We start from the raw sequence: 27,416 nt of genomic DNA on the forward strand, positions 1-27,416 counted from the left end.
TTTTTTTGGGATGATTGTTAAACCTTAGACCCGTTGTCTTTAATCATAAGTTCACCGGCTTTGTTATGCTAAAATGAAAAAAAAGTATTAAAGAAACAAAGAACAAGAAAAATCAACTTAAAACGAAAAAGTTTTATTTAAAAAATTATGTCGATAGAATTTTTAAATTTTAAATTAACGAAAGACTTCAAAATACTTTTTAAGGTCGATTACTCCCAAAGAAAATTATTTTTTGGAAAAAAAAAAAATAGGATTAAAAAAACGAATGAAATTAGAAATTTCCAATTCCACTCCTTAAAGAAGGTCTTAAGTGATAAGACCAGAAAGAATTTCAATGCCAAGTCAAGGGCCAGAATCGAAAAACAGGATTTAGAGTTTGAAAAAGATTCTAAGCATCCCATTATAAATTTTTAAAATAAAAGGAACTCCACCTCCCAGGTATGGTACCAGGGGAAGATGTTGGGTCAAAGTGATACAAATTCATTACCATTTCTATTAAATCTGAGCGTTTGTTAACGCCGTGGCTTGTCAATATCTTCACAATAGTATTGTTTCTGTTTCTCTGGGGTGCTTACTTAAAGAGAGTTCATTTGTCATCTTCCTCATAGATTCCTAAAAATTTGGGTAAAGAAAATTTTGACTGAGGAGTGCAAATTGATCTTTTTAAATCACTGCCAGGTTTTTATCAGATCTAAATTTGCCCATATAATGATACAAAACATTCTATTAAAGGGTCTCTGGAGTATTCTTGAAAACTTTTTCATGTGGCCGAACGTTGTTTGCTGAAAGATCACTTTATCAAAGCCTTTACATAGCATCTTGGAGAAGGGGGGTAGGGGGGGAAAGGTAGGTTGGAGGGATGGGGATTTGAGTTTCAATGGTCGGTTAAATTGCATCAATTTTTTTGGCAACTTTCACCAGTGGTGGTTTCGTTTGGCTGGAGTAGCTCACGTCTCTTAGCTTGAGCTCATACGGAATCCAAATTCCTTGTTTTAGCATTATACCGATTGCCTTTCCCAACGTTTAACTAAACTGAATAGGAATAATTTTGGTTATGGTTTTAGGGGTAAAATAATCGTTTCCAGTGTGCTGAGGACTGTTTTGACCGATTGTTTCGCAGTGAAAGTATAAGTTCTATATATATATATATATATATATATATATATATATATATAAATATAATTTTTTTTTTTGATTAAGTTGTGTGCCTGGAACTACAGAGTACTACAGAGTCTGGTCTACAGAGGGTCGCGGTACGTTTCTAAGTTCCTGGCACACAACTTAATCAAAAAAAAAGAAAAAAATTCAGTGTTAGAAATAGCTATGAACATTGAAAATCTAGTAAACAGTTTAGAGTCAAGGAAAAGTAAAGTTTTTGTTGATGTCAAAAAAGTAATTAAAAATATTTATAGATTCATAAGAAATTAATGAATTTTTTTAAGTATAGTCAAGAAATTCTATGAAGTCAACTTTAAATATATATTGACATAAGAGCAGTTTAGGAAACACTGAAAAGTTCGCGTAGCTGCTGTTAAAGAGTACTTTCAAATGGAAAAAAATGCGGGACAGTCTCGAAGAGGATTATAACCACACACATAAAAACAAGCAACTTTAGTATTCGATTAGTCAACACTTATAATCTATTATTGTGAGGCGATTAGGTATAGGGAACGAAGGAAAAATTTCTGTGTCGAATGATGGGTAAGAATTCTTTCTGACATATGGTATAATTTATTCTTCGTCCATTTCAAATGCAAAAACAATGAATGTGTTAATTGTGATGAGTGAGAAGTTTAAGATGAAAAGTTGAAAGATTCAACTTTTCTTTGTAAGATTATTTATTCAAAGAAATTTTCATGATACAATTCTTGTAGAAGCTCTATGTCTAAATAAACTTCTTCATGGGTTCTATGACTTAATAATTAAACTTAATCATTTTAAAATGCAAGTTCTGCACGGAAAAAAGAAGTTGCCATTTTTAGGTTGCCATTAGTAAATAAAAGAACAAAAAGTAAAAGCCAGTGGGATTATGGTTTTTACCTTAAAAATGACGCGAAGGAATTCCATTCGAAAAAGTCCAAAGATTTTTGGAAAACGCGCTTATTTTTTCAAATTTTAGAAAAAACCGTTATCAAACGATAACTATGCTGTTGGTAACTGAAGAGAAATTTCTGGGAGAAACTTTTACTCACTTCTCGTGATGCAGTGTCGTGTAGTTAGTGTGGTCAGTTTGTCTAACCATAGCTTAAAAAAAAGTTTATCTAAGCGATGCTGACATAAACTAGGAAACGGAAATTTTTGATGCTAAAAATGATAGTAACAGTATTCGATTTTTAGTAGTGTTGTTATCGACTTCAACTAAATCGACTAAAAGTCGAGTAGTCGAAAGTCGAAATAAGTCGACTTTGAAAAATCGAATAGTCGATTTAATCGACTATGGGTCTACTTCTGATCGACTGAATGTCGATTTAGTCGGGTAATCTTAATATCCTTATTTCAATTTTTTCACTTGATTTAATTTTATCAATCTTTAATATTGTTATGATGCTGACTAATGAGTAAAGAAGTATATTTTTGGTAGGTTTATCTTGTAAAGATAATCTATTTATAACTATTGAGCCATGCGCAGAAATATCATTCATAACGGTTTTTTAAATTCAACTAAAATATCTGAACATCGAATCTAATTTGCTGTATCACATAAACTTAACTCTTAGCTTACTGTATGTAGCACCACTTCATTAATATTTCTTTTTTCTCATTATAGTAACCACTTGATGGTTTTTAAACCAAAATATTAAGGTGGTACTAGCCCGACAAATTTCAAAATTTTCAGATTTTTTTTTTTTCTAAATTTGAAAAATAGAATCATTGTAGATTTCAAAAATGTATAGTTTTACTATGTTTTTAAGTAATTTAGTGACAGTAAATGTTATTTTGGTAATATGATCTCAAAAAGAAGCCCTTAGCAACCGCATAGCAACAATAAACAATGCTTACTTTTGGGCTAACTTTCCATAAATTTCATCAAACAATTAATTTCTATTATTATTCTACATTTCATATATATCTCCTTTGCTTTATATCAACTTTGCAAATACGTTAATTCCATTAATAATATTAAATTGAGTTGTGTAGTGAGAAGGAAGTGAATTTATAACAGAGTAATAAAAAACGTCTTGTTATGATTATTTTATTGAATTTATTGCATTTATTTTTCACATTTTACTGCTTTATTCTTAGATGGGAAATAAAAAAAATAGCAAAAGAATAAAAAGAAATTATTTTCATGGAAATCAACATAAAATGTCTGATCAACAAAACATTTCACCTGAAAGTGCTTCTTATTCAAATATGTTTAGTAGTACTAATAGTACAAGTGCTAAAAAGTTGAACAAAGCAGTTAATTGTATTGGAAGTTCAGCTAAAAACAAACAGATATCTAACGACCTTAATTTTTTTATATTTATACATTTTGGCATTATGAAAGATTTACTTGAGGAGTTCTCACGCTGTTCTGAGTGTAGCTCACCTGTTAAGCTTACACATAATAAAAATGAACACAAAGGGTTTTCACTTAAATTATGTATAAAATGTAGTGTTTGTTCAGCATGCATATTTTCTTATACTTCTCAATATATACCTTTACAAAAAAGTAAAACTGTAAAAAAAAGCACATGAAATTAACTATCGCACAGTTATGGCTTTTCTCGAGATAGGCAAAGGTCATGCTGGAATTGAAACATTTACAGCAATGATGAATATGCCATTTTCTATTGCATTTACTACTTATAAAAAAATTAATAAGACTCTTTATTGTGCATATGAAAAATCTGCTGAAAAAAGTACCCAAAAAGCTGCTCATGAAGTGCGTCAAATGATTAACATCAACGCGTGTAGCAATGATATTGTTGACTGTCATATTTCTATTGATGGAACATGGCAAAAAAGGGGTTATTCATCCCTGAATGGTGTGGTATCTGCAATTTCAAAGGATAATAAAAAGGTCTTAGACTATTACACTATGTCAAAATTTTGTAAATCTTGTGAGATTTGGTCAAAAAAAAAAGGATCAGCTGGTTATGAACTATGGAAAACAAGACATAAGTGTGCAATGAATCATCACGAATCTTCTGGTGCTATGGAGTCCGCTGGTGCTATTTAAATTTTTTGTTCTTCATTAAGTAAGTTTAACTTAAGGTACAGTCATTACATAGGAGATGGGGACACTAAAGCATACAGCAAAGTAAGGGAAGCAAGACCTTATGGAGAAACGTTGATACCAGAAAAACTCGGTCATGTTCAAAAGAGACTTGGAACAAGACTTCGGAATTTACGTGCAATAAAAAAAAAAGAAAAGTTGAATGACAGTAAAACTCTCTCAGGTAAAGGAAGACTAACTGATGCAAGTATTAACTTAATGCAGAATTACTTTGGTATGGCTATTCGTCAGAATGATAAACTCTATCCTATGAAAAAAGCTGTACTTGCAGTTTTATGGCACTGCTGCGAAGGTGATGCAGCTTTGTGTCATCAATTTTGTCCCAGAACCAATACTAGCTGGTGCAAATGGCAAAGGGATAAGATTACAGGACAATGCACTTATAAAAACAAGTTAAACTTACCAATTGCTATAAAAGACCTATTACACCCAATATTTATGGAACTTAGTTCGGACAATCTTTTGTCAAAATGTTTACACAGCTATACCCAAAATCCTAATGAGTCTTTTAATCAAATAATCTGGGAAAAATGCCCCAAAACACATTTTGTTTCAAAAAATGTTTTAGAGTTAGCTGTTTTCTCTGCAGTTATATCTTTTAATGGAGGTTACGTTTCCCATAAAGAAACATTTAAGCAACTTGGATTTCATTGTGGAAAATATTTCCTTCTCGGTGCAATTAAAAAAGACGAAAATTGCGTCATTCATATGGAAAGGAAGGAAAAAGAAGTGACAAAATCAATAAGGAAAAAATTGAGAGGTATGAAAAAAGGATTTAGCAAGGATGACTCCTATGTGTCTGGAAATTTTTAAAGATATATATTGTTAAAGTTGTTTTATTTTGTTTTCTTGCGTTTTCTCTGTTAACAGATTTTTAAACTTTGAACAAGAATATCTTTTGAACTACTTGGAGATTATGGCTAAAATTTTCACAGATTGTTCATCAGGCTACTGCAAAGGGATTTGACCAAAAAGAGACTTTTAAAGTTAGCTGTTGTCGAGATATTGACATTAGCAGCACAAATTTTACATAAAAATTAAAAATTATTTTTTAAAGTGCAGCCATTTTGATTTTGTAAAAGTTCTGATGGTGATTCTGGTCAAATCCCTCAATCAACATGTTGTTAACCTTTTTGCAAAATTTTAGCTTCACACACTGACTATTTCATAAGAAATCCTTGCTTAAAAATGTAGTTAAAATTGTATATTTTTTGCTGACTCAGCATGTTTTCGAGTATACTAATACTTTTTATTATATTTACTCTAAATAATTTTTTAATGCACATAGTTTAAAAAAAAATTGCATCAAAATTAAATAAATTGACTGTTTTAATTTTTATGGGCTAGTACCACCTTAAGTAATGTGTTATAGTACTCAGTAAAGGATGCGAAAATGTTTTATAAATATGCCTCCCCAAAATTAGTTTAGCCGTCCCATCCGCCCCCACCTATCTACGCCACCGTTTTGTTTTGTTTTTTTTTCATTAAATTTTCTGGTAATATTTTGCTTTAATTCATATGTGTACCATCAGCACCATATAATTATTGTTCTTGAAAAAAGTTGAATTCTTTGCTTTTATATAACAGTATTTTTGCTCAATAAGTATTATATATTTTGAGCATAACAACTAATTGGCATTAACAAAAATGAAGGTTCATACATATTACGAAATATTTCATGTATGATAGGCTGCAAAACGTTTTGAACAAAATGGAAGGTCATATTCCAGACAAAATATTTGTGTCCGTTTTTGTGTATGATTTTCCGCACATCTACATCCACGTCTTGGTGTTCCTTCTACAGGAAGATGTGGAGATACATTTTTCAGTCGCAGTTTTTTCATAGCCGGTCTCCCTCTCGACAACGAACGTTGTACAGCTACAGTTTTTCTTCCCTCATTTATCATTTCCTCTGCCAGCGGAACCAAAAATTGCTTCCAAGAAATTTTATTCTTTGTGGCCTACTTATATTTAATCCAAGCATTTACAAGGGACATCACAAGTAAGCGATAAAACACCTTCTTCCACCATTTATTCGATTTACGATCTAGTTCATATAGTCCTATCATTTGGTCCGCTAAATCCACCCCTCCCATAATTTCGCGATGAAACATCTCTGGGCAAGAAACACTTCGTTTTAAGCCGTCTTTCAAAGTTTTCGTCACTTCTGTAACATCAGCTTTATGAAAATTATTCAACATAAGGACTTCTTTTGTGTCTTGTCATTTTACAAATAGCAGTCCATCTTTACTGTACTGAAACACATATTCGAATCTTTTCAGCTTTTTATTGATTTTAGGTAAATATTTTCTATTTTTGTTGCACGTTCCTTAAAGCGTCATCAACAAATAAAATTATAGGCATCTATGCATCTCAAGCAAATTTTACTCACAAAAGGCGTCTAGATCAGCTATGCAATTTAGTGGTACATATATGTACCGAGAATCTCTTAAAGTATATGATTATGATTTATTTAAATATTTCAACTAAATCGACTTTTAGTCGACTTAGTCGATTTTAAAAATGTATTAGTCGATTTTCGTCGACTTTGAAACATACAATAATCGATTTAGTCGACAGTCGAATAAATTCAAAGTCGTAACAGCACTAATTTTTAGACATTTCTTAGCATGCCCATAGGAGTGTTCAGAAATTATTTTTATCTAGATCTATGAATATATATATATATATATATATATATATATATATATATATATATATATATATATATATATATATATATATATATATATATATATATATAAGAATATCAACACACAAAGAAAGCAAAAAAACGTGACAAATAATAAGATATATTATTTACAATAAATATGAATCAAATTCTTCATTACAGAAAATTTAAAAAATCCTGGCACATGTTGAGTAACTTAGCTTACAAAAATATACAAAACCACATTTGCTGAGTAGCGTACTTACTAAATAAATAATCAATAGAAAAGCTTTAAAAATATTGAAAACTTTCTTGGTTTTAACTTATATTTCTAGAACGTTTGCATAACAACCTAATTTAAAGTTACAAGAATTGAAGCTTCATACACCTCTTCACAGATAATAGTGAACTAGTGAGCTTCAATCCATTGGCAGTGCACTATAACTAGTGAACATCCCTCCATAGGTAGTAAGCTACTATTGGTGTAGTTAAAGCAATCAGAATAGATGAAATTAAATTAACTTGGTCATTATCTAAAACATCACAACCAGAAATATGTTGAGTTGATGCGTTTGGTTTGCTTACAACTTTTTTGCTCAAAATACAATACCCAGAGTATTGGTATACAGCTCCTATGAATGAATCTAATAAACTCCCTACAAGGCCTGCATAAATACTTACTAATAATATTGGCCATTGCGATGGTAAAGTGACTTCACCGATGTTCGGGAAAACAAACAAATAGTTTGAAATTAAGAATGTTACACCGATTGCAAGCCCTCCTAACGCACTTGAAATTAGTCCTACTAAAGTAACACCGCCATTTGTCCCAATGGGAACTGTTTTCCACGAAGTAATTAAACGTGGAAATTTTCCACCATACGCAGTACCAATTTCTGAGCTCCACGTATCGCCATTGCAACATGCCAGAGAACCAATCAATCCTGTTATAAGTACAGACGTGTGAAAATCTTTTGAAAAATTTATCGGACGCTCAGCACAACCAACTTCAATCAAGTAAATAACTGAAATAAAAACTGCAACTCCCCCATTGCAAGCTACCTGTCTCGCAGTTCGTTGTCCTCCTAAATGTACAAAAAAAAAATAAAAAATTAGATACTTTGTTAATGGCAAATGTAAATTTAGCTGATTGCAATAACATATATACAGTCGAACTTATTATTTTGTATGTATGTATGTATGTATGTATGTATGTATGTATGTATGTATGTATGTATGTATGTATGTATCCAAATATATATATAGATGTAAATACCTTCTTTATAATCCTCTTCAAATTTTCGCTTTTCTTTTGCTTTTAGATTGGTCAGATGTGAAGATGTCACGAAGAATGTTAGCATACACATAAAAAATGCATAGTTTGGAAGAGTGGTTAAAAAACCCACTAACAATGCAAGTAACGATCCAGACAGACTTAAAGACTTTTTATCGTAAGCTCGCTTTGAAATTAAACACGACGCTAACAAGGCTATCAGGAAGTGAGCGGTAATTGTTTGGAGGTTGTTAACTAACATCATTAGTATGATAAGATAAATTACGAACCTAAACATTTTTAAATTTCAAGTTACACATACCAAATTTTTAACTTTCAACACGCTCATGATTTTGGTAAATCAAACAAGTCTCAAATGTCAAATATTTTATTTACACAACGATATCATTTTACACAATAAACTAATTATAGACATCGGGCTTTTTAACCGTTAATGCAAAATTTACACCCGGAGGGTGCTCTATATATGAAGACCAATACTTGCAATGTAACTTATGATTATTACTTCAAAAATAATTGTAAAAATATTAATCTTATACCTTAAAAATATTTCAGTATTGGTATAAAAGTGTTGTTTGTAATTTTTCAAATAAACAAAAAAAAAAAAACCAAACACTTTTATTCGTTATAAAAAAGCCGTTTTTACGTCACCGATAAAACTTTCGGAACTTTTTAACGACGGCTAAATTTTAAAACTTTATTTTATAGACATTTTTTGGAAGAAATCATAACACAGATGATATTTAAGTAATTCGCTGATCTCATCAAGTTTTATCTCTCTCTTATCAAAAGGTCAACTCTTATTCATTATTTTGTCTTTTTAAAACTTTGTTCACCACTGTGTTATCCCGCTTACAACATCTAAACACAAGTAGCAACAAACAAACAAATAGTAATAATAAAAAAATGATATTGTAAAATCATTTATAATACAGCAATATTGCTAAATTTATTAAAGCTATTGATGCCAATTATAAATGGATGATTATATACTTTTAACTCAAATAATATCATTCATAAGCTATTAGGATAGCATAGCATTTTACAATATATTTCGTTAATATATTTAGCAACAAAAAAAAATTTTGATGAATTTTTACAAGAAACATCTACAAATACCACAACCCAACAACCAAAAATATTTTTCAATAATTTTACCAATTTTCTGGGTTATTTGTTGTGCTGATTCTGAAAATAGTAATAAAAAAGTTGAATCACACACCAGTTCCTCACATATTAAAAAATATATATTTTATTATTCAAAATGTGAAAAAATATTTTTAGTCATTTAAATGTTGTCAGATTAGCAATAAATTCTAACATTTAATTTAATATTAATGATATTATAATATTATAAGATTGGGAATGAAATTAATTATTAGGTCAGTAGTTTTGCTAAATGATAGATGCTTGTTTTCTTCCAGATCTAGAAATCAATAATCAAGACAAATGTAGGGTTCCTTACAAAGTATGTTATGGCTGTATTGAGAAAACTATTAAATCTGCAGTACTCATGCATGGAGAAAGCAAAAAAATCATTCAGAAAACTTTCTTTTTTCTTTTACAGCATTGATGTTTCTGGACAAATATAAGAGAGCAATTGTCTATCCTAACCATACTTCAGCTGATTGGCCAGTAAAACATGGACCAGGACTTCCTGAGCTATCTCAGTTTATAGATATTTTGCAGTCCAGTTCCAAATTTAGTGAAACTCAACTGAGTACTGATGAGTTTCAATGTTCTCCAGAAAATTTAAAACTACAGTTATTTACACAAGCTGAATTGAATGATTAAGTGAGAGATTTGGGTTTGACTAAAGAGAAAGCAGAATTGGCTTGGTTCTACACTGATTAGTATTTAAGTTGTGACTAAGCTTTTGAAAGTTTGTGAAAGTGAAAGCACTAGTTTACGAACTTATCATAATCAATATGATAAACAAAAACTCTTGTCAAATTCAAAACTCTTGGTTATCTAATGAGCTTTAAAGTCCATTTCTTGGACTTTTTTGTGATCTTACCATCATAATGTAACTTTTTTCATCATCTTGATATTTTTCCTAAAAACATGAGTGATATGAGTGAAGAGCAAGGGGAACAGTATCATCAAAAGAGATTGAGAAACAATACCGGAATATATATATATATATATATATATATATATATATATATATATATATATATATATATATATATATATATATATAGAAAAAAAAGAAAGAGACACAGACACACACACAGACACACACATACATACATACATACATACATACATACATACATACATACATACATACATACATACATACATACATTTTGCTTTTATAAAAAATAGAAATTTTGGGTAGTTCTAAAGCATATTTTGCATGGGCATCACTCGCCATCAGGCAAACTAAAATCCTGATTGGTCAGCCACAGTTCACATATGTATATATAGCAGTAAAAAGTACTACCTTGTAAGTAAACTTACCTTATAAGTAAACTAAAATGCAGTGTGGTTAAGTTTAAAGCTATCAATATACCATACATACACATACAAAATCTGTATTTGTATTTAACTGTAGTGATTTAAATAGTAAGAAAACATCAATTGAAATAAATGTTTTTTAATAACAAAATTACTATTAAACTTATAAATTGTGAAGTTAATAATTTGAATTTAGAAAATTCATTTAAAGTCTTTAGGAAATTGCTTACTCTCAACCAAGTTTTAGTCAAAAAGAAAATTGAAAATTGATCATAACAACCTTTACTGAAGACCTATTTATGGTGTAAATAAAATTGTAGGAGCCTATTGTAATAGAATGGTTAAGTTTCCAGATTAATTAAAAAATTTCTTAATCCTGTTTTATTGTATATAATTTTTTTAACCTGATCATTTTATAAGAATAAACCTGTAAGCTAGTGTTTTCGTTTTTAAACATCGAGTTTTTTTAAATTATTTAGTGAGAAAAATTTTTACTAATACAGATTTAGATAAAAATCTGTTAATAATCAACAAATTTGACATCACTGCAACTAACTACAATACATACATACAAACATACATACATACATACACACATACATACATACATACATACATACATACATACATACATACATACATACATACATACATACATACATACATACATACATACATACATTCATACATACATACATACATATATATATATATATATATATATATATATATATATATATATATATATATATATATATATATATATATATATATATATATATATATATATCACCTGTCATAGATACATATAATGAAAAACCCTCTCAAAAAAATGTTTTACATACTTTATATAGCATTTAACAATGATTAAATCTTAGTTATAGTACATTGACACATTTTGCTTAAGAGTGGTCAGAATTTATTAAATTAGATAAATAATCATAGGTTATTTATCAATCTAGCTTCCAATTTCTGACATCAAAGAAAAAGAGAAATTAGTAATCAGATGACTTACTTGAATCATAGCCTTTTCATTTAATTGGTAATTTCATTCATAGTAAACTGAAGTTGTGTATACGGAGACACAATGCGAAGTAGATTGTTGTCAATTAGATTATAATGCTATTTAATTTTTATGATGGCTGAGTGAGGCAATTACTTATTTGTTATTTTAGTATAAATTTGTTTAACTTAGTATTTTACTTTTTATCAAAAAAGGAGACAAATTGAGTAAAAAAAATATGCAAATGAGTAATGCAAAGAGATAATGTATCATAAGAAAGAAATCAAAACCCTGAAATTTAAAGTCTCTTCGGTTATTTTATGTCGAATATTTAAAAACCGTCTCATTCACTTTTCCAATAAGCCCTTTCAAATTCGAATGGTGCAATCTAGGGTGTTGACTTCATTCTTTTTTTTTTTTCTACTATATTCAAATGGCCATAGGATCAATAGATGAGGATTTATTCACATGCAAATATATATATAATTATTTAGTTCATGTTTTTTTTTAAAAGCATAACGCTGATAAGCATATAGAGGCTCAGATTTGGAAAAAAAATAAGCATATGTAAGCATATTACTGAGCCTCGATAAACTATTTAAAAAATTTTAATTTTATTTAACTAAAAATTTTAAGTATATATATTTCTAAATTTAAACCAACAAAAACAACAAAAACCGAAGTTTATGTTTTGCAATGCAACGACCTTATGAAGTAATGAAGCCATTGTGTTGCAAAACCTAAACCTCAATACTTTAACATAAAAATTTAAAGTTTAAGAGTCGCTCTGAAGTGTTTTATTTTTCTCTCTTTTTTTTTTCTCGCTTTTAATGTGTAGTTTACTTAACACCATATTTAAAATGTTTATTTTATTTCTAAGTTTTATTTTCAGATACTGTTAAAATAGTAATAATAATGTCAAAGAGAATAAAGAGAAAGCAGCCTACATCGGCAGCATTTGGTTTTACAAAAAATGTTTTGCACAAAGGAGAAATAAGTGCAATCCGATTGCCGTTAGAAGCTATTAAAACTAATGTTGAATGCAAACATTGCAAAAAATTATTTGAAAGCCAACAAAGACTAGCTTTTCATGTTAAAGTTATAGTTAGGGCGTTTGCCGTTTATCAAGGACTCAGTGATGAGATAAAAGAAGACTACAATGAAGTGAAAAATGCACTGACTACTGCCTTCTCTGCTTCTCCGCTAACAGCATACGAAGAGTTCGTAAATCGCCGTCTTAAGGAAAACGAGTCCGTTGACGTATATCTCGCAGAATTAACAAGGCTGAGCAAGCTAATATCGTCTCACGTAAGCGAAGAGTGGATAAGGTGCGCATTTATTCTCGGATTACCTGACGAAGCAAGAAAACAGCTCCAAACAGCACTCTCGATATCAACAATGTCGCTGCACCAAATCGCTGAAAAAGCAAGAAGTTTGGTAATCTTGCGTTGTAAAGAATCGTGTTATGTTAGTCGCGTGAATCTTGGTGCTATTGGTCCAAGAAAGGTTCCTCAAGGAAGCGGAAAAAAGACCATGACTTGCTACCTATGCGGTGAGGAGGGACATATCAATCAATATTGCAGCGAAGGAATTGAGAAGAAGAAGTGTTTTGTGTGTGGAATGGACAACCACCTGGCCCTGAACTGTTACAAAAAGTGTACGAACTCAAAAAACATGGAAGGGAAGCCACCCGTCTATGCGCGAGCGGCTTCCCACGAAATATAAAACCACCAACTCTCTGCGTTTATGTCAATGGAAGAAAAATAAAAGCATTGTTGGATACTGGATGCTCCAAATCAATTTTAAGTCGGGATATCGTAAACGCAAAAAATGTCAAACACGCAAGACAAAAGGTCGTGATGATGAATGGAAAGTCAATTGAAGTAAAACACCAGATTGTTGTTAATCTTTCTATAAATAACACTACCATCGATTTGGAATGCCTGGTTGCCAACATTGTCCCCGAATATCAAATACTACTTGGTATGGACACAATACGACGGCTTGGAGGTGTCCAAGTTGGGAGAGACGGCGAAACCATAAACTTCAATGTGGAAAAACTAACTATCAGTGCTACTGCAGTCTCTCAAGAAAAAACGAATGAAGTATCCTCGCCTACTATTCAAAAGCTGATTGATAAAGACTTCGTAGCAGAATTCAAAAATGGCAGCTGGAGCGTGTCTTGGAAGTGGCTGATAGAACCACCAACTTTGACAAACAAAATTCCAAACTATCATATCTCTGATGACGTTAAAAGTGATTATGCAAAGGAAATAAGTGAATGAATAGCACAGGGATGGCTGAAACCATTTGAAGGGAGATGTAATGGCATCATTCCGTTGATGGCAGTAATTCAACGAAACAAATTAAAAGTACGTCCGGTGATGGACTACCGGGAGCTGAATCAATTTGTGTCCAGTCATACTGCAGATGGCGACGTTTGCAGTACCAAACTTCGCAACTGGAGAAAGTTGGGAGAAAATCTTGAAATAATCGATTTAAAGAAAGCGTATCTGCAGATTCGTGTCGACGAAGCACTGTGGAAATATCAAGTCGTGGAATATGAAGGGCAGCGTTACTGTCTAACAAGATTGGGTTTTGGTTTAAATGTGGCGCCCAGAATAATGACTAAAATTTTAAAAAAGGTATTATCCTTAGACAAAGTTGTCGAGGCTGGGACGGACTCATTTATTGATGATATCATTGTCAATAATAACATAGTGTCAAGTTGCAGAGTTCGAGAACTCTTGGAAAAATATGGCTTGGATTCTAAGTTGCCAGAAAAACTTGTCGGCGGTCGTGTGCTTGGATTGCGAGTGTACAAACAATGCAACCAAGTCCGTTGGAAACGTGACAACATACCTAAAGTTCCTGAAGGAAAAATGACACGTCGGGAAATCTTTTCTTGGTGCGGACAGCTGACCGGACATTTTCCAATAGCAAATTGGTTGCGCCCTTCGTGCAGCTATCTAAAAAGGGTTTCGAGTAGTTGTGGATGGGACTCTTTTGTGGACGAACGTATTGTCAAATTAGTAAACAGTTTAAATGAAAGACTTACAAAAGAAGATCCCGTTCATGGGTCATGGAACGTCAAAAACACTTCCGAAGCAACAGTGTGGTGTGATGTGCAGCTTAGCCGTTGGCATAGTGTTGGAAGTGGCTGGGGAAATAGAAGAAGACTATTCGTGGCTGAGGAAACAAGATGATACAGCTCACATTAACCTTGCAGAATTAGAAGCCGTGATAAAAGGAATAAATCTAGCAACAAAATGGGGATTCGAATGTATTACCATAAAGTGTGATTCGGTTACTGTTGTCGGCTGGTTGAACTCCTTAATTATCGGTGACAAACCCGTTCGAGTACACGGTCTTGGAGAACCACTTGTCCGTCGCCGGTTGTCGTTAATTGAAGACCTTGTGAAGGAGTGTGGTATAAAATTAAAACTTTTTCTGGTAAAGTCAGCAGAAAATAAAGCCGATGCTCTTACAAGAGTACCGCAGAACTGGCTGCATTTAAACCATTCTGCAATGACAGCAAATGTTGTACCACCTGATGTGAAGTCATTTCATAATCTTCATCACTTTGGAGTCAATCGAACCCTTTATCTGATGAAACAGATATATCCGAAGGAGAAGGTTAGTAGAAAAGACTTCCCACTTAATTGGTGGATCCTGCGCCAATTAAGTGGGAAGAAGGAAATCTTGAAGTTGGAAAGAGTTGGCACCGTTTAGCTACCGATGTAACCCACTATAAATCAGAGAATTATTTGTCTATTATTGACTGTGGAAAAAGAAGCAAGTTTGCAATTTGGAGAAAGCTACAGAACGAGAAAGAAACAACAGTGTGTTTCCATTTGGAAGAAATATTTCGAGAAAAAGGACCACCATGGCAAGTTCTACTTGACAACAGCAAGATCTTTCGCTCAAAACTCGTTAGTGAATTATGCGCAGAATGGGGAGTGTCCATCCTGTTTCGTTGCGCTTACAGGGCATCAGGGAACGGAATTGTTGAACGTCATCACCGCACTATCAAGCGAATGGCAGCCAGAAGTGGCAAAGATCCGCTAAAAATGGTATATTGGTATAACCGGGCTCCCAGGAAAAATGGCGAGGAAACATCGCTCCCCTACAAAGCTATATTTTCTTATGAGTGGAAACCACACACAATTTCTGCCAAAACCAACGAAGAAGTTCTCCACAATTATTTTCAAGGACAAGAAGTATTTGTAAAACCACCTGACTCGAAATGTACGAGCGAATGGAACAGAGGAAAAGTTACAAATGAAGGACGAGGAGTTTCGGTAGAAATCAATGGATTGCCGAGACACATGTCGGACGTCCGTCCTGTTCCCATCGCAGCCGATTTGCCTACTAGAGGATTGGAAGAACCCATTGCGGACAACCTGAATCACCGAAAATCGACGCGAATGCGGAAGTTTCCGAATAGATATGCAGACTTTGTGATCTAGAGATCAAGGGGTGTTGTAGTTGCGTCATTGTGTAATTAATTGTGCACAATGAATATGTAGTTCAATGACTATATATGGCTCGTTGTGCATAATTCATTGTGCACAATGAATTTAGAAATGATATTTAAATTGTAAAAGCGGATGAACATAATGAGAAAATATACAACAAATATAGAATTTAGTTGTCTTGATAATTCAAGGACAGGTTCTAAAGATCCAAGTTACGACAAAAAATGGGGACGGTACCAACCTGGACAAAGGCTCAATGTTGACCAGAGCCCACTTCCCTTTGTTGTTCATCGTAAGAAAATTTACGAGTATGTACCCAAGGGTCAAGGTGCAACACATAATACATGGATCTTACAACCCGGTTCAGGATTGGAAAAAAGACAATGTTCTTTTCAAATTATGTTTCGGCTAGAAGAAGAGCAACGAAAGCTAGCCATCATTTTTAGAGGTCAAGGAAAACGCATTTTGGAAGATGAAAAGTAAGCATGGTACAAAGTTATTCGCGTTTACTTCCAACAAAATGCTTGGTTAGACCAAAACGTTTGTAAGCACTGGTGTGATAAAACACTTCTTCCATTTGTAAAAGAACAAAAGCTTGATAAATTTGTTCTAAAATTTATCACGTTTTAAAATTTCACTCAAGCTTAATTTCTCAAACCTTTGAAGATGTCTCCTCTGACATATTTTATTAAACTAATTAACGAAGAAAATTTAATAAGATTTTAACAGCAGTACAGATTAATGGATTCTCAGAACTATTGTGAATGTGGACATGTTATGAATGCTCAAAAGTATTTATTTCAACGACTTACAATGAAGTGTCGAGAATTCTGTAATACTTAGCGATTTTGTTTTGAAAGGCTTTTTGATGACCGCATAAACAGAATGGTTTCTGTCGGTGGAAGTTATTCGTAATAAACAAAATAGAGCAATAATAATAATTTTACTACAAAAGAATTTAATAAATTAATATCTATTTCTTCCAAATAAATTGTTTAAATTCGTTTTGTCAACAGTCTACTAAAGACTACTGCTGATTTTATCAATTTATTTATTTTCAATCTAAATCTTTTTCTTTCTCGCAATATTTTCATTCTTGTTAAATAAACATTTTCTTTTTCTTCATTTTCTCCAGTTTTATTTATCTTTACTATACAAAACAAGCTATCAGTCAAATTTCAATGTGTTATATTTAAGCAGGATCCATCCTCCTTTAGTAAAATAAATCACATTTCTATATAATTATAAAATATACTTGTAAATAATTTTTATTTAGTTATATAGTAAGCATTGTAAAATAGTAATTGATTTCTTTGACCAGGAAGTTCCATCAACTACATTAAAAAATAAAAAAAATCATGAAAAGTACTCAAAAGAGACTATGCTGTCAAAATATATTTGGCAACTAAAAGAAAAAAAGATTAACTTTAAATTAAACTGGTCTATTCTAAAAACTGCGCATACCTATAATAACATATCTCAAAAATGTATGTGTTGTTAACAAAAAAAGTTTGAAATTATTACTTATTTAGATCAAGAAAATTTACTAAATAAAAAAAGCTGAACTTATTTCTAAATGCAAACATGAAAGTAAGTACCTTTTAAAAAAATTATAAAAACAAATGACCAAACTTATTAACCAAATTTATTTAATTCTAAATACCAATTAAAAATAATATATATATATATATATATATATATATATATATATATATATATATATATATATATATATATATATATATATATATATATATATATGAAGACTCCACGGGAAGAAACGGCAGGATCACATTTTGAAAGTTTCGACTTTTTACACTTTCTAGCTTTACTAACCATAATAGCATATTTTGTATTTGAATTCAAATCAAATAAATGATTTGATGCATATTTAAAGTTTTTCTAAATTTTCCTAAAACTTCGAAACTTATAAAGGTTTAAAAGTTTAATAATGATTTATCTCAAAATGAAAAAATGTGACCCTGCCGTTTCTTCACGTGGAGTCTTCATATATATATATATATATATATATATATATATATATATATATATATATATATATATATATATATATATATATATATATATATATATATATATATATATATATATATATATATATATATATATATATATATATATATATATATATATATATACGTATATATAGTGACCACACGCTCTATTTTGTTTATTACGAATAACTTCCACCGACAGAAACCATTCTGTTTATGCGGTCATCAAAAAGCCTTTCAAAACAAAATCGCTAAGTATTACAGAGTTCTCGACACTTCATTGTACGTCGTTGAAATAAATAATTAAACGTCGGATTTTCTACCCTACCTTCTGAATCAAAGTATGAAAAAACAATATAATTCAATATCGATGTCTTTTAGCTTGTAGATAACTAGAAAAGTTGTGCTTAACAATTTAAAACCCTTATTTTTTGAAGCATTCATTTTTAAGTTTAAGGACAATATGCGTCATCCACCATATCTTTGTCAATAATATTTTTTTCAACTTAGCCCAACTTTTGCTAAATATTATTCAGCTTAGACAACACATTTTCAAAAACAGTTTTTTTTAAAAAGAAGTTATAGAAGGTAGGACGAACAACCATAAAAATTTGGACTTGCCTTAAATCGCCTGAGTACTTACTTGACCATGTGCTTATTTTTTTTACAATATTAATTTATGACACGTGTAAAAGTTACTTCATAAAAGCAAATAATGGCATGTAATGACACCAACAAGGTTTAAATTCTCTAGATAAAATGTCCTTGATTGTAATTTTTTAATGAATTGAGAAGATTCTTTAAAAATTCTTTAATGAATTGAGAAGAGGAGGCTTTACATATGCAACAATTTTGAGTAGCTTTATGCAAAGTTAGATTATTGCACACATTTCCGTCTACCGCAAGTGTTTACCTAATAATGCCGGACTGTAATATATATGACCATTGATTTTTACACATTACGGCAATAAACTTTCTATTTATCAACATAGGCAAACTCGTTTTGTCTCTGGCAAAAATTTCTTTAAACAAATTGCATTCTAATGAGTCTACAACATCACACAGAAATTTCAAGGACAAGTGAGACTGTACTCTGGTTTCCTTCAAAATGCTCTTTAAAGCAGGCAGTTGTGCCTCAAAAGCTAAACTTAAAACAAGTTATGTGTATTTAGATATTTGTAAAGGATCAAACGAGTAAGAGAGTGACAAAACTTTTAGTTTTTGTATGTAAAGTTCTCTATGCTTGGTCAAAACTCTTTCCAACCAATCATAACCTGCGATTTTAGAGGCTTTGTTATACTTTTAACCTTCTAAAAAAAAAAGTTACTATAACTTTTTTTTTTAGAAGGTTAAAAGTATAACAAAGTGGTTTCTGATTGGCGGGAGGCAGAAACCACTGAAGGCGGTCTCTAAATCAACTTGCCTCCGAAATATCTTCTGACGGCGGCCGTCAGTGGCTTCCGCGTCCAAAAAAAGTCGGCCTTTCGGCATAAAGTTACTTTGCTGCCGGGAGACGTTATCAACTCTGGTCTAGAATTAAACTTTACGTATTAAACTAAGTGATCTTAAGCGCGTTTCAAAAAATATTTTTTTTTATAAGCATATGAAAATTTTGAAACAGGCTCGGGTATGCTTAAGCAAAAAGGTAAAAGAAGCTCAAAAATATGCTTAAACTTAAGCATATTTCTAATAAAATATGCATATTTCAATACTTTCTTAAAGTGTGCGCGTTACTAAAGGTTAATGGGTATAAGAAAAATAAAAAGTTGACTTATGCTCTGTATTTGCTTTGGTTTTAATGTAGCTGGAATAATGTTATTGTGTAAGAATAAAAAATAAAACATATACTATATACAAATGTTATCAATGAAATCAAAGATACGAACTTCGCATTCCTTCTCATCCGGACCAATAAAGGTGTCATCTGGAAGAATTTCGTTGGGACTTTCATTTATAGCATCATCTACCTCCACCGGTTGAATATCACCCTGATTTCCTATGGGTTGATCACTGCCGGGATCAATGGTGGATGGCGGGGGCACTTTGTAACTATCAAGGCCCTCTGGTTTAACAAGCGAATCTTCTGAGCCATCAGAAGTCATTAAACACCCAGTCATCGTCCAACATTTCTTCCTTTGCTTGTCATACTTTGAAGTGTTTAAAGCTTTCCATGCTTCCCCTGCCCAATGTGTAATCAAAATTCGTCTTTCTTTTGCAGTGTAGGGCATTTCATCTCTGAACCATCAGCCAGCAGCCGACAGTATACGAGTTAAATGCCATTTGCTTTTAATCCAATTAGTTGACAATACAAAAAACGTGATCGTTTTTTGTATTGTCAACTAATTGGATTAAAAGCAAATGGCATTTAACTCGTATACTGTCGGTTTTACCGAATTTAATAGGGATGCGCCGATTATATGTCCGCCCATTTCTCGACTATGCTATTCACACAGAAAACAACAGAACTTTGTTTATTCCAACTGCATAAACAACTCAATAACTTTGAGAACCCCCCAGTGCTCCCTTTCAGTTAAAGTTAATTTTGCTTTGTAGAATCTCTATAATTGCACACATCTCTTTCATGTAAAATGCAGGTTCAATAAGTATGAAAATGTAAAAATCGCCACTACATGAAGTAATTCAATGTTTATAACCAACAGGGAATAATCAATGAAAACACGCTAGTTGACCGAGCTACGTTCAACACAGATAGCAAGCATAAGATTATTCATATTGCAGCAATAAATTGCTATTCTTCTTGATGTAAGTTAGCGATCTTAAATGGCTTTGAAACTATGAGATTTTAGTACCTTTATATGGCAAATTCTACTGATTCCGCTCAGATTCCAGCTCAGTCAGTTAAGAATTGTATTTCAAATTTAGATACCACGCGGAGAGATACGTTGGGTCCGCTAAAACTCGGGACAAACTTCATAAATTAGTGTGTAATGATTTGTTCAACCTAACTAATAACATGGGACAATGTGACAGGATTTTAAAACTGAGTGCTTGATAAACTGTAATATCATTAATATTATTTTCAAGAAAGTATTTACGCTTGTAAACAATTTTTTTTCAAGTACAAAATAAAACAAAAATACAGATCTAGAATGACTGACATGAATTTCTCTGTCAAACTAGAATTGTTAGATTTAATTTAAAAAAAAAACGCTGCCAAGGCAGCAGATCAATGCAGCATATGATAAACAAAACTATACTCATATGAGTATATTTTTGTCATTTCGTTTGCAGTATATATTTCGGCCCCTCAATTATTTTATATTGTTTTTTTTTTTAATATTGGCTTTTCTTTATTTTGAGTTAGGGTAAACTGACCTATATCTGGCCACATCGTTCTTATTGTTTAAAAGTAAAAATTCCTTTAGTGTTACATGAATGAATAAATTTACAAATAAATAGGAATATTTAGGGATGGGTATAATTCAGAAAAATTTTTAACAAAATCAAACTTGATATGTGTTTAAGCATCAGTTTTTCAGATGCTAGCTAAAAGACTTATTTCTGGCCGCTGAGACTTAATTCTGGCCGCTTCTTACCTAATTCTAGCCATCGGCTAGATTTAGGCATAACTTCTTTTCTGAATTACATGTTTTTAAACAGAAAAAAATTCAATTGAAAGAAGAAACATTACATAAGCAAGAAACTGGAACACCAATATTCAAGTTAAAATAAAAACAACAAAATAAAAAAAACAAAATAAAAACAAAAGAATAATATATTGTTAATTTTTTTTCTCCTACAGTTTGGAAGTTTTATGTTTTTTTTCCTCCTGTTTTTTTCTCTTTAACATAACATTTTTTTCTCTTTTTTTTTCTTTGATTAATTTTTTTTGAACTTCTTCATGTTTGTTATCCAGTGCTTCTTGAGATGTGAGCAAAAAATACTTTGGTTTCAATGCAGTTTTCGTTTTTTTAATGATTTGAGTGGGATATGTTAAAACATCAGAATCTGGATCTCCTGGAAAGGATTGATTTTTAAATGGAAAATTTTGATAAACACTTGAAGCTGTTATTTCTATTTCGTTCATGGCAACATTCTGAGTTTTAATATTACCTGTAACTATATTTTTTACTGGGGATGGATTAGGAATAGCATATGTATGGTCAAAATTTAATATTAAAGAATGCTTTGTTGCTAAAGATGTTGAAATAGAAAAGTCAACATCTGCTTCAATTGATTGATTCAGTTGATCAATATTGCATTCTGCTGTTTCACAATGGTCATTAGATACTTGAGGTAGATTGCCTAAAATTTTCAACAGATTCTTGTTATTTTGATAACTGGGTTCTACATATAAAGAATTAGGCATGTAAGCTTCAGGTGGAATTATATTTGGATTGTATGGATAAATTCCACAAGCTTGAAAACCAAATATAATATTATTTGGGGTAACAGATTCGTTCCAAGTCTGCTTCATCAATCCACAAAAACTTACTCTTAAAACTAGTGTCCCAGGAAAATTACTAATCAAATTTTCACATGCTTTTCTGTAAGCTTTCTTGAGTGGGCCAAATACTGATTGATCACAAGGCTGAAGCCAGTTAGAAGTGTGAGCTGGCAATTCAAAAATATGTATTTTGTTTGCCACAGCTACATCTAATAACTCTACAAAGTTGTGTGAGTCATTGCCGTCTAAAATAAGTAATTGAGGTCTGTCAGAACCAATTTTTGGAAGAAATGATTTGGTAAACCAGAGAAATGCAATTCCCTGGTTAGTCCATCTACTATCAGAAACACTCCATGTGCTTCCTTCTGGTGCATTTTCAATTTAAAAGCTGTTGAGTGACCTATTTGTTTTTCCTTTTACTATAAAATGTGGTGGAAGAGAGTTACCAATTGCATTGACACAAGCTATAACAGTAATTGTTTCCCGATTACCTGATGTACGACTATGTAGGTGCTTTACTCCTTTTTTAGCAATTATTTTCCCAGGGTGATAATCAAACTGGATTCCAGTCTCATCCATATTCCATATATTCTGCGGTTTACTAATTACATTATTTTCCATTAATACATTTTTAAGAATAGAAAAGTATGTTGAAACTTTACAAGCATTCATACACTGATGTCTAACAGCAGCTGTAACTTCTGGTTGACGCAAAGTTATCTGTTTGTACCTTTTGCACATCCCACGCCATCATTTTTCAGAAGGTATTCCATTTTTGAATGATTTATTATGCTTTGCAGCAAAGTTTTCAGCATATTTTAGAAACTGAGATTGACCAAAACCTATTCCTAATGCTGCACAATTGCATGCAAAATCAGCTATTTTATTTTCTTCTTCATCATTTAGAAGGGTGGGATGACCAGGCTTGGCTCCCAATTCTGTTTTTCCAGAAAGTCTAACCTGCAGAGAACATCTTGGAACACCAAAAGCCTTACATGCTGCACGCTGTGAAAATCCATTTTTTACAGCTTCAATAGCTGATATCATAGCTGCATCACTCCATAAACAGTGTTTTCCACGTTTACTTCTGTACAGTTCTTCTTTTTTTTTTAAGAACCTTGTAAATTTTCTTATTTTAACTTTCCTAATTTTTTCCATTCTAATAAGAAATTTCAGAGTTCTATAAAAAACATAAATATTAAACTATAAGACAGTTATTAATATTTAACAAATGCTCTTGCATATAAGTCCACATAGCCATAATATATGTAGATGCATATCCATAACATTCATTACTATACAACAAAATTAAAATATTATTATGCAAAAAAGCATTTAATCAAGACCATGGTCATGTATCAAGGCCTATATATAGAACTTTATTTATAAAATGGTATTTGTAATGTAATGTTATAAAAATATGTTACTAATCTACTTAAAATAAAATTTATAGTTATAAATAATACTATGTTTATAAAGAATACAAAGTTAAGTTTGGATTGTTCTTAAACATTACATAGACTACATACATAATACAATGCAGTATATATACATTTGTGTCTATACAAACTGACACATGTACATATATAACACATAATAATTGCATAACTATATTCATGATCATTAATACACATTAAATAACATAGTTTTCAAAATTACACAAACAAACATACACACATATCTATAAAAGTGTGCCATTTTGAAAGCTATAGATGTTTTATAGTTTAAAAGAATCGTAAACATAAACTTATTTATGGCCAGAATTAGAAATAATATTTGGCCAGATACAGGACATTCGGTAGAAAATGAAGACTCCACGGGAAGAAACGGCAGGGTCACATTTTGAAAATGTTGACATTTTACACATTCTAGCTTTATTAACCACCAAAGCATAGTTTGTATTTGAATTCAAATCAAATAAACAATTTGATGCATATTTAAAGTTTGACGGAATGAAATCTCTTTTCTTCATTATACAAAAAATTACCTCCCCGAAAAACAAATTTTTAAGAATGTGAATAATGTTCGGAACTTTCTAAAAGACATCAACCAAGTTTACCTTCCTTATTTTTTGAATTGAAGAGCGTTTTTTCAAAAGGGATATAAGTCCATTTTTGCTGAAATCGAGTTTTTTTTACTTTTGGATTCTATAGTGTAAATGGAACAAATCTAACTATAATAACATGGATAGAGAATTATTTATCCACTTTACTTTCAATATTAAAATCACCAAGTTTTTTCAAAAGGGCATAAGTCCCAGCATTAGAAAAAAGTATAGCAAAAACTTAAGTTCACGCTTGCGCAGTAGCAACTTCCGTAACAAATTTTATCTAAAAATGGTATCTAAAATAATAGATTCAGAACTGGAAATATTTTCTTTCTCTCTAACCCCTGGACATGGTCGGAAAAGATCGAAAATAAGCAAAACAGGAGAGAAAAAACGCCAGAGATATTCATCTCTTGGAAAATTACCTGTCATAGCTTGTAGGCACAACAACAAAAGATGTAAAGCAGGCAATCTTGGCAACCTGGATATTGTTGGTGAGCTCAGTTGTATTACACTAGCCACTTTTGTTAGTTCAGAATTATTATAGTTAGCTATGAGTTTCAATCTATACTATGAATTTAAAATACAAATAATTCTTTATTATATCAATATTGACATACCAAAATTTTTTTTAGGTTTTTTCCAGAAGCTGTACAATGAAGAATTAAAAGTTAAACAGGATAATTTTCTTCTGAAGTTTGTTAAATTAACTCAAGTTAAAAGACACAGGCCAAGGAATGAATATTTTTTTTTGAGAAAACATTCAATAAACTACAGTATTGCTGACAGAAGTTGTAAAACAGTTCCAGTTTGTAAAAAAACATTTCTTTCCATAACATGTGTTGGAATAAAAAGATTGCATAATCTTATAAAATATTACTCTAAAAATGGGTGTCTGAGACCTGAAAAACGCGGAGGATTTAGACAAACGATAGGTGATAAAGAAATCACCAATTCAATAGTGAATTTTATAAGTCAATATAAAGGTTGTGTTTCACACTATGGGAGAGGGAAAAGTGTTAGAGTGTACCTTTCACCTGAATTAAATGTTGTAAAGTTATGGAGAAACTGGAAACTTCATAGAAACCAAGAAAATATGGGTATTTCATCACTTTCTAAATTTAAAAACATTTTTTACACAAAGTTTAATGTTGGATTTGGAAACCCAAGAACAGATATCTGTTCTTTTTGTGAAGCACAAAAGAAGTTGATAAGAAAAACATTTGATACAAAGTTAAAGGGAGAAGAGTTTGCTAAATATCGTCTGCACAAATTAAGAGCAAAAAAATTCTACTCTCTTATGAAAGAGAAAAATGAAAATGTCATTAAAGTGTGCTTTGACATGCAACAAAACCAACCACTTCCTAAATTAAGTGTTAGTGAAGTATTTTATGCTCGACAAATTTGGCTCTATAATTTAACATTTGTTCGACATGATCAAATAGTACAAAACAAAGATAACATTTTTATTTATACCTGGTTGGAAACTCAAAGTGGTAGAGGATCTAATGAAGTTTCTTCAGCCCTGGTTCACTATTTGTCTAAGTTGGAAAAAGATTTAATTACAGAAAGAGGAGCTAAAGTGAAATTAGATCTACATTTATTTTCTGATGCTTGTTCATCACAGAACAAAAACTTTGTTGTTTTGTGTTGTTTGAAAAATTTTGTGGAAACGAGTGTTATGTTTAATGCTGTTAAACATTTTTTTCCAATCAGGGGTCATAGTTTTTTACCTCCTGATCGAGTTTTTGGGCGTATAGAAAAAGTGGTACGCAAAAAAGAAACCATTCTTTCTCCTCTGGAATATTACAAAATATTTTCAGAGCATGGAGCAGTGCAAAAACTAGGAGAAGATTGGTTTCTTAAAGATTACCAAAAAATGGCTAAACAGATTCTTAAAAAAAAAAAGCCATTTCCAATGAGAGATCAGAAAATTATAATTTACTCTCAAAAGAAAATCGAAGTGCAAAGTGCATATTCTGCAGAGCCTTGTCTAGTTAGTTCTTTATTAAAAAAAGGACAGTTGTTTGCAAAAATGACTGAAGCAATACCAAGACCATTAGAAAACAAAGTCAAAAAGGAAAAGAAAGCAGATGTAAAAAAGTTAATGGCTTTCTTTGAGGTACCATATGATGCAAAGGACTTCTATGCCTGTATTCTTGATGGTATTGAGGGAGTAATGCAGAATGATGTTGATGAGTTTGATGAAAATGAACCGTTTGTTTAAACTTAATAAAATAATTTTACTAAACTTTTGTTTTGTTTTTTTGTATTATAAAATGTTCTCTATTGTTGTCTTAAAATGAGATTGTCTAAAAGTATGTACTAAAAGAATATAATATTAAATCCATTCAAATAATTTTTTGTCCCAAACATTAAGGGTTCATACATTAATGACGTCTCTGCTGAAAGGGGTACTAATGACGTCTCTGCTGAAGGGAGTATCAGTAAATTAATTCAGATGGTAATTATTGGTAAAATTTTGAATTAAAACAAAAATGTTTAATTAAACAATTTAATTACATCATAGGCATCTTGAATTCCTTAAAAACTCTTTAACCAATGTTTGATTAACTCAATTTAGTATTTTTATGAAAATAAAAAAACTGATCTGCAGCATGCTTTGAACTGGTATGTCTGAAAACCATCGAAAAACGTTTAAAATATTTTCGCTTTTCAAATCTCCATTAAACATATTTCTGGCATAAAACAACAGTTTTTTATTTTTTAAACAGCGTACGTATGAATTTTAAATTTTTACAAAAAAAGAAAAATCACAGAGAGGGTCTTACTTATCATGTAACAAGGGATGAGG

At 31.2% G+C, this 27,416-nt stretch overlaps 3 protein-coding genes and 1 pseudogene across 6 annotated transcripts; 2 read left to right on the forward strand and 2 right to left on the reverse strand.

The window, feature by feature from the left end:
* The first annotated feature begins 3,243 nt into the window (after positions 1-3,243).
* On the forward strand, positions 3,244-5,057 carry LOC149891544 (uncharacterized; annotated as a pseudogene).
* Positions 5,058-7,026: 1,969 nt separating this feature from the next.
* On the reverse strand, positions 7,027-11,794 carry LOC145183902 (transmembrane protein 19-like). Of its 4 annotated transcripts, XM_090080464.1 has the most exons (4): positions 11,666-11,768; positions 10,205-10,243; positions 8,170-8,456; positions 7,027-7,978 (listed from the first exon to the last, which is right to left on the reverse strand). In XM_090080464.1, exons 3-4 carry the CDS (start codon positions 8,429-8,431, stop codon positions 7,338-7,340), a joined length of 903 nt encoding a protein of 300 aa, XP_089936590.1. In that variant the 5' UTR covers positions 8,432-8,456; positions 10,205-10,243; positions 11,666-11,768; the 3' UTR covers positions 7,027-7,337. The 4 variants fall into 4 exon arrangements, with proteins under 4 accessions (XP_089936590.1, XP_089936589.1, XP_089936591.1 ...); XM_090080463.1 differs by lacking the exon at positions 10,205-10,243 and having other exon boundaries at positions 11,666-11,794; XM_090080465.1 differs by lacking the exons at positions 10,205-10,243; positions 11,666-11,768 and adding an exon at positions 9,346-9,369.
* A 10,005-nt stretch (positions 11,795-21,799) lies between these two features.
* LOC149891545 (uncharacterized) lies at positions 21,800-23,712 on the reverse strand. The gene has a single exon (XM_090080472.1). It carries the CDS (start codon positions 23,710-23,712, stop codon positions 23,305-23,307), a length of 408 nt encoding a protein of 135 aa, XP_089936598.1. The 3' UTR covers positions 21,800-23,304.
* A 910-nt stretch (positions 23,713-24,622) lies between these two features.
* LOC149891546 (uncharacterized) lies at positions 24,623-27,375 on the forward strand. Its single transcript, XM_090080443.1, has 2 exons — positions 24,623-25,095; positions 25,237-27,375. Exons 1-2 carry the CDS (start codon positions 24,738-24,740, stop codon positions 26,826-26,828), a joined length of 1,950 nt encoding a protein of 649 aa, XP_089936569.1. The 5' UTR covers positions 24,623-24,737; the 3' UTR covers positions 26,829-27,375.
* Positions 27,376-27,416: the final 41 nt, after the last annotated feature.

Source organism: Hydra viridissima, unplaced genomic scaffold (genome assembly GCF_058129835.1).
Source record: "Hydra viridissima isolate aposymbiotic clone 2 unplaced genomic scaffold, HvirCarnegie_v1 scaffold_2, whole genome shotgun sequence".
Taxonomy (NCBI): Eukaryota; Metazoa; Cnidaria; class Hydrozoa; order Anthoathecata; family Hydridae; genus Hydra; species Hydra viridissima.

Excerpts from the sequence above, each read along its gene's own strand:
- LOC145183902 (XM_080059402.2), bottom strand. The coding sequence starts at position 8,464 with ATGTTTAGGTTCGTAATTTATCTTATCATACTAATGATGTTAGTTAAC. Across the intron at positions 7,979-8,169 it reads TGAAGAGGATTATAAAGAAG|GAGGACAACGAACTGCGAGA; the intron begins GTATTTACATCT and ends TTGTACATTTAG.
- LOC149891545 (XM_090080472.1), bottom strand. The coding sequence starts at position 23,712 with ATGGAAAAAATTAGGAAAGTTAAAATAAGAAAATTTACAAGGTTCTTA.
- LOC149891546 (XM_090080443.1), top strand. The coding sequence starts at position 24,738 with ATGGATAGAGAATTATTTATCCACTTTACTTTCAATATTAAAATCACC. Across the intron at positions 25,096-25,236 it reads TGGCAACCTGGATATTGTTG|GTTTTTTCCAGAAGCTGTAC; the intron begins GTGAGCTCAGTT and ends AATTTTTTTTAG.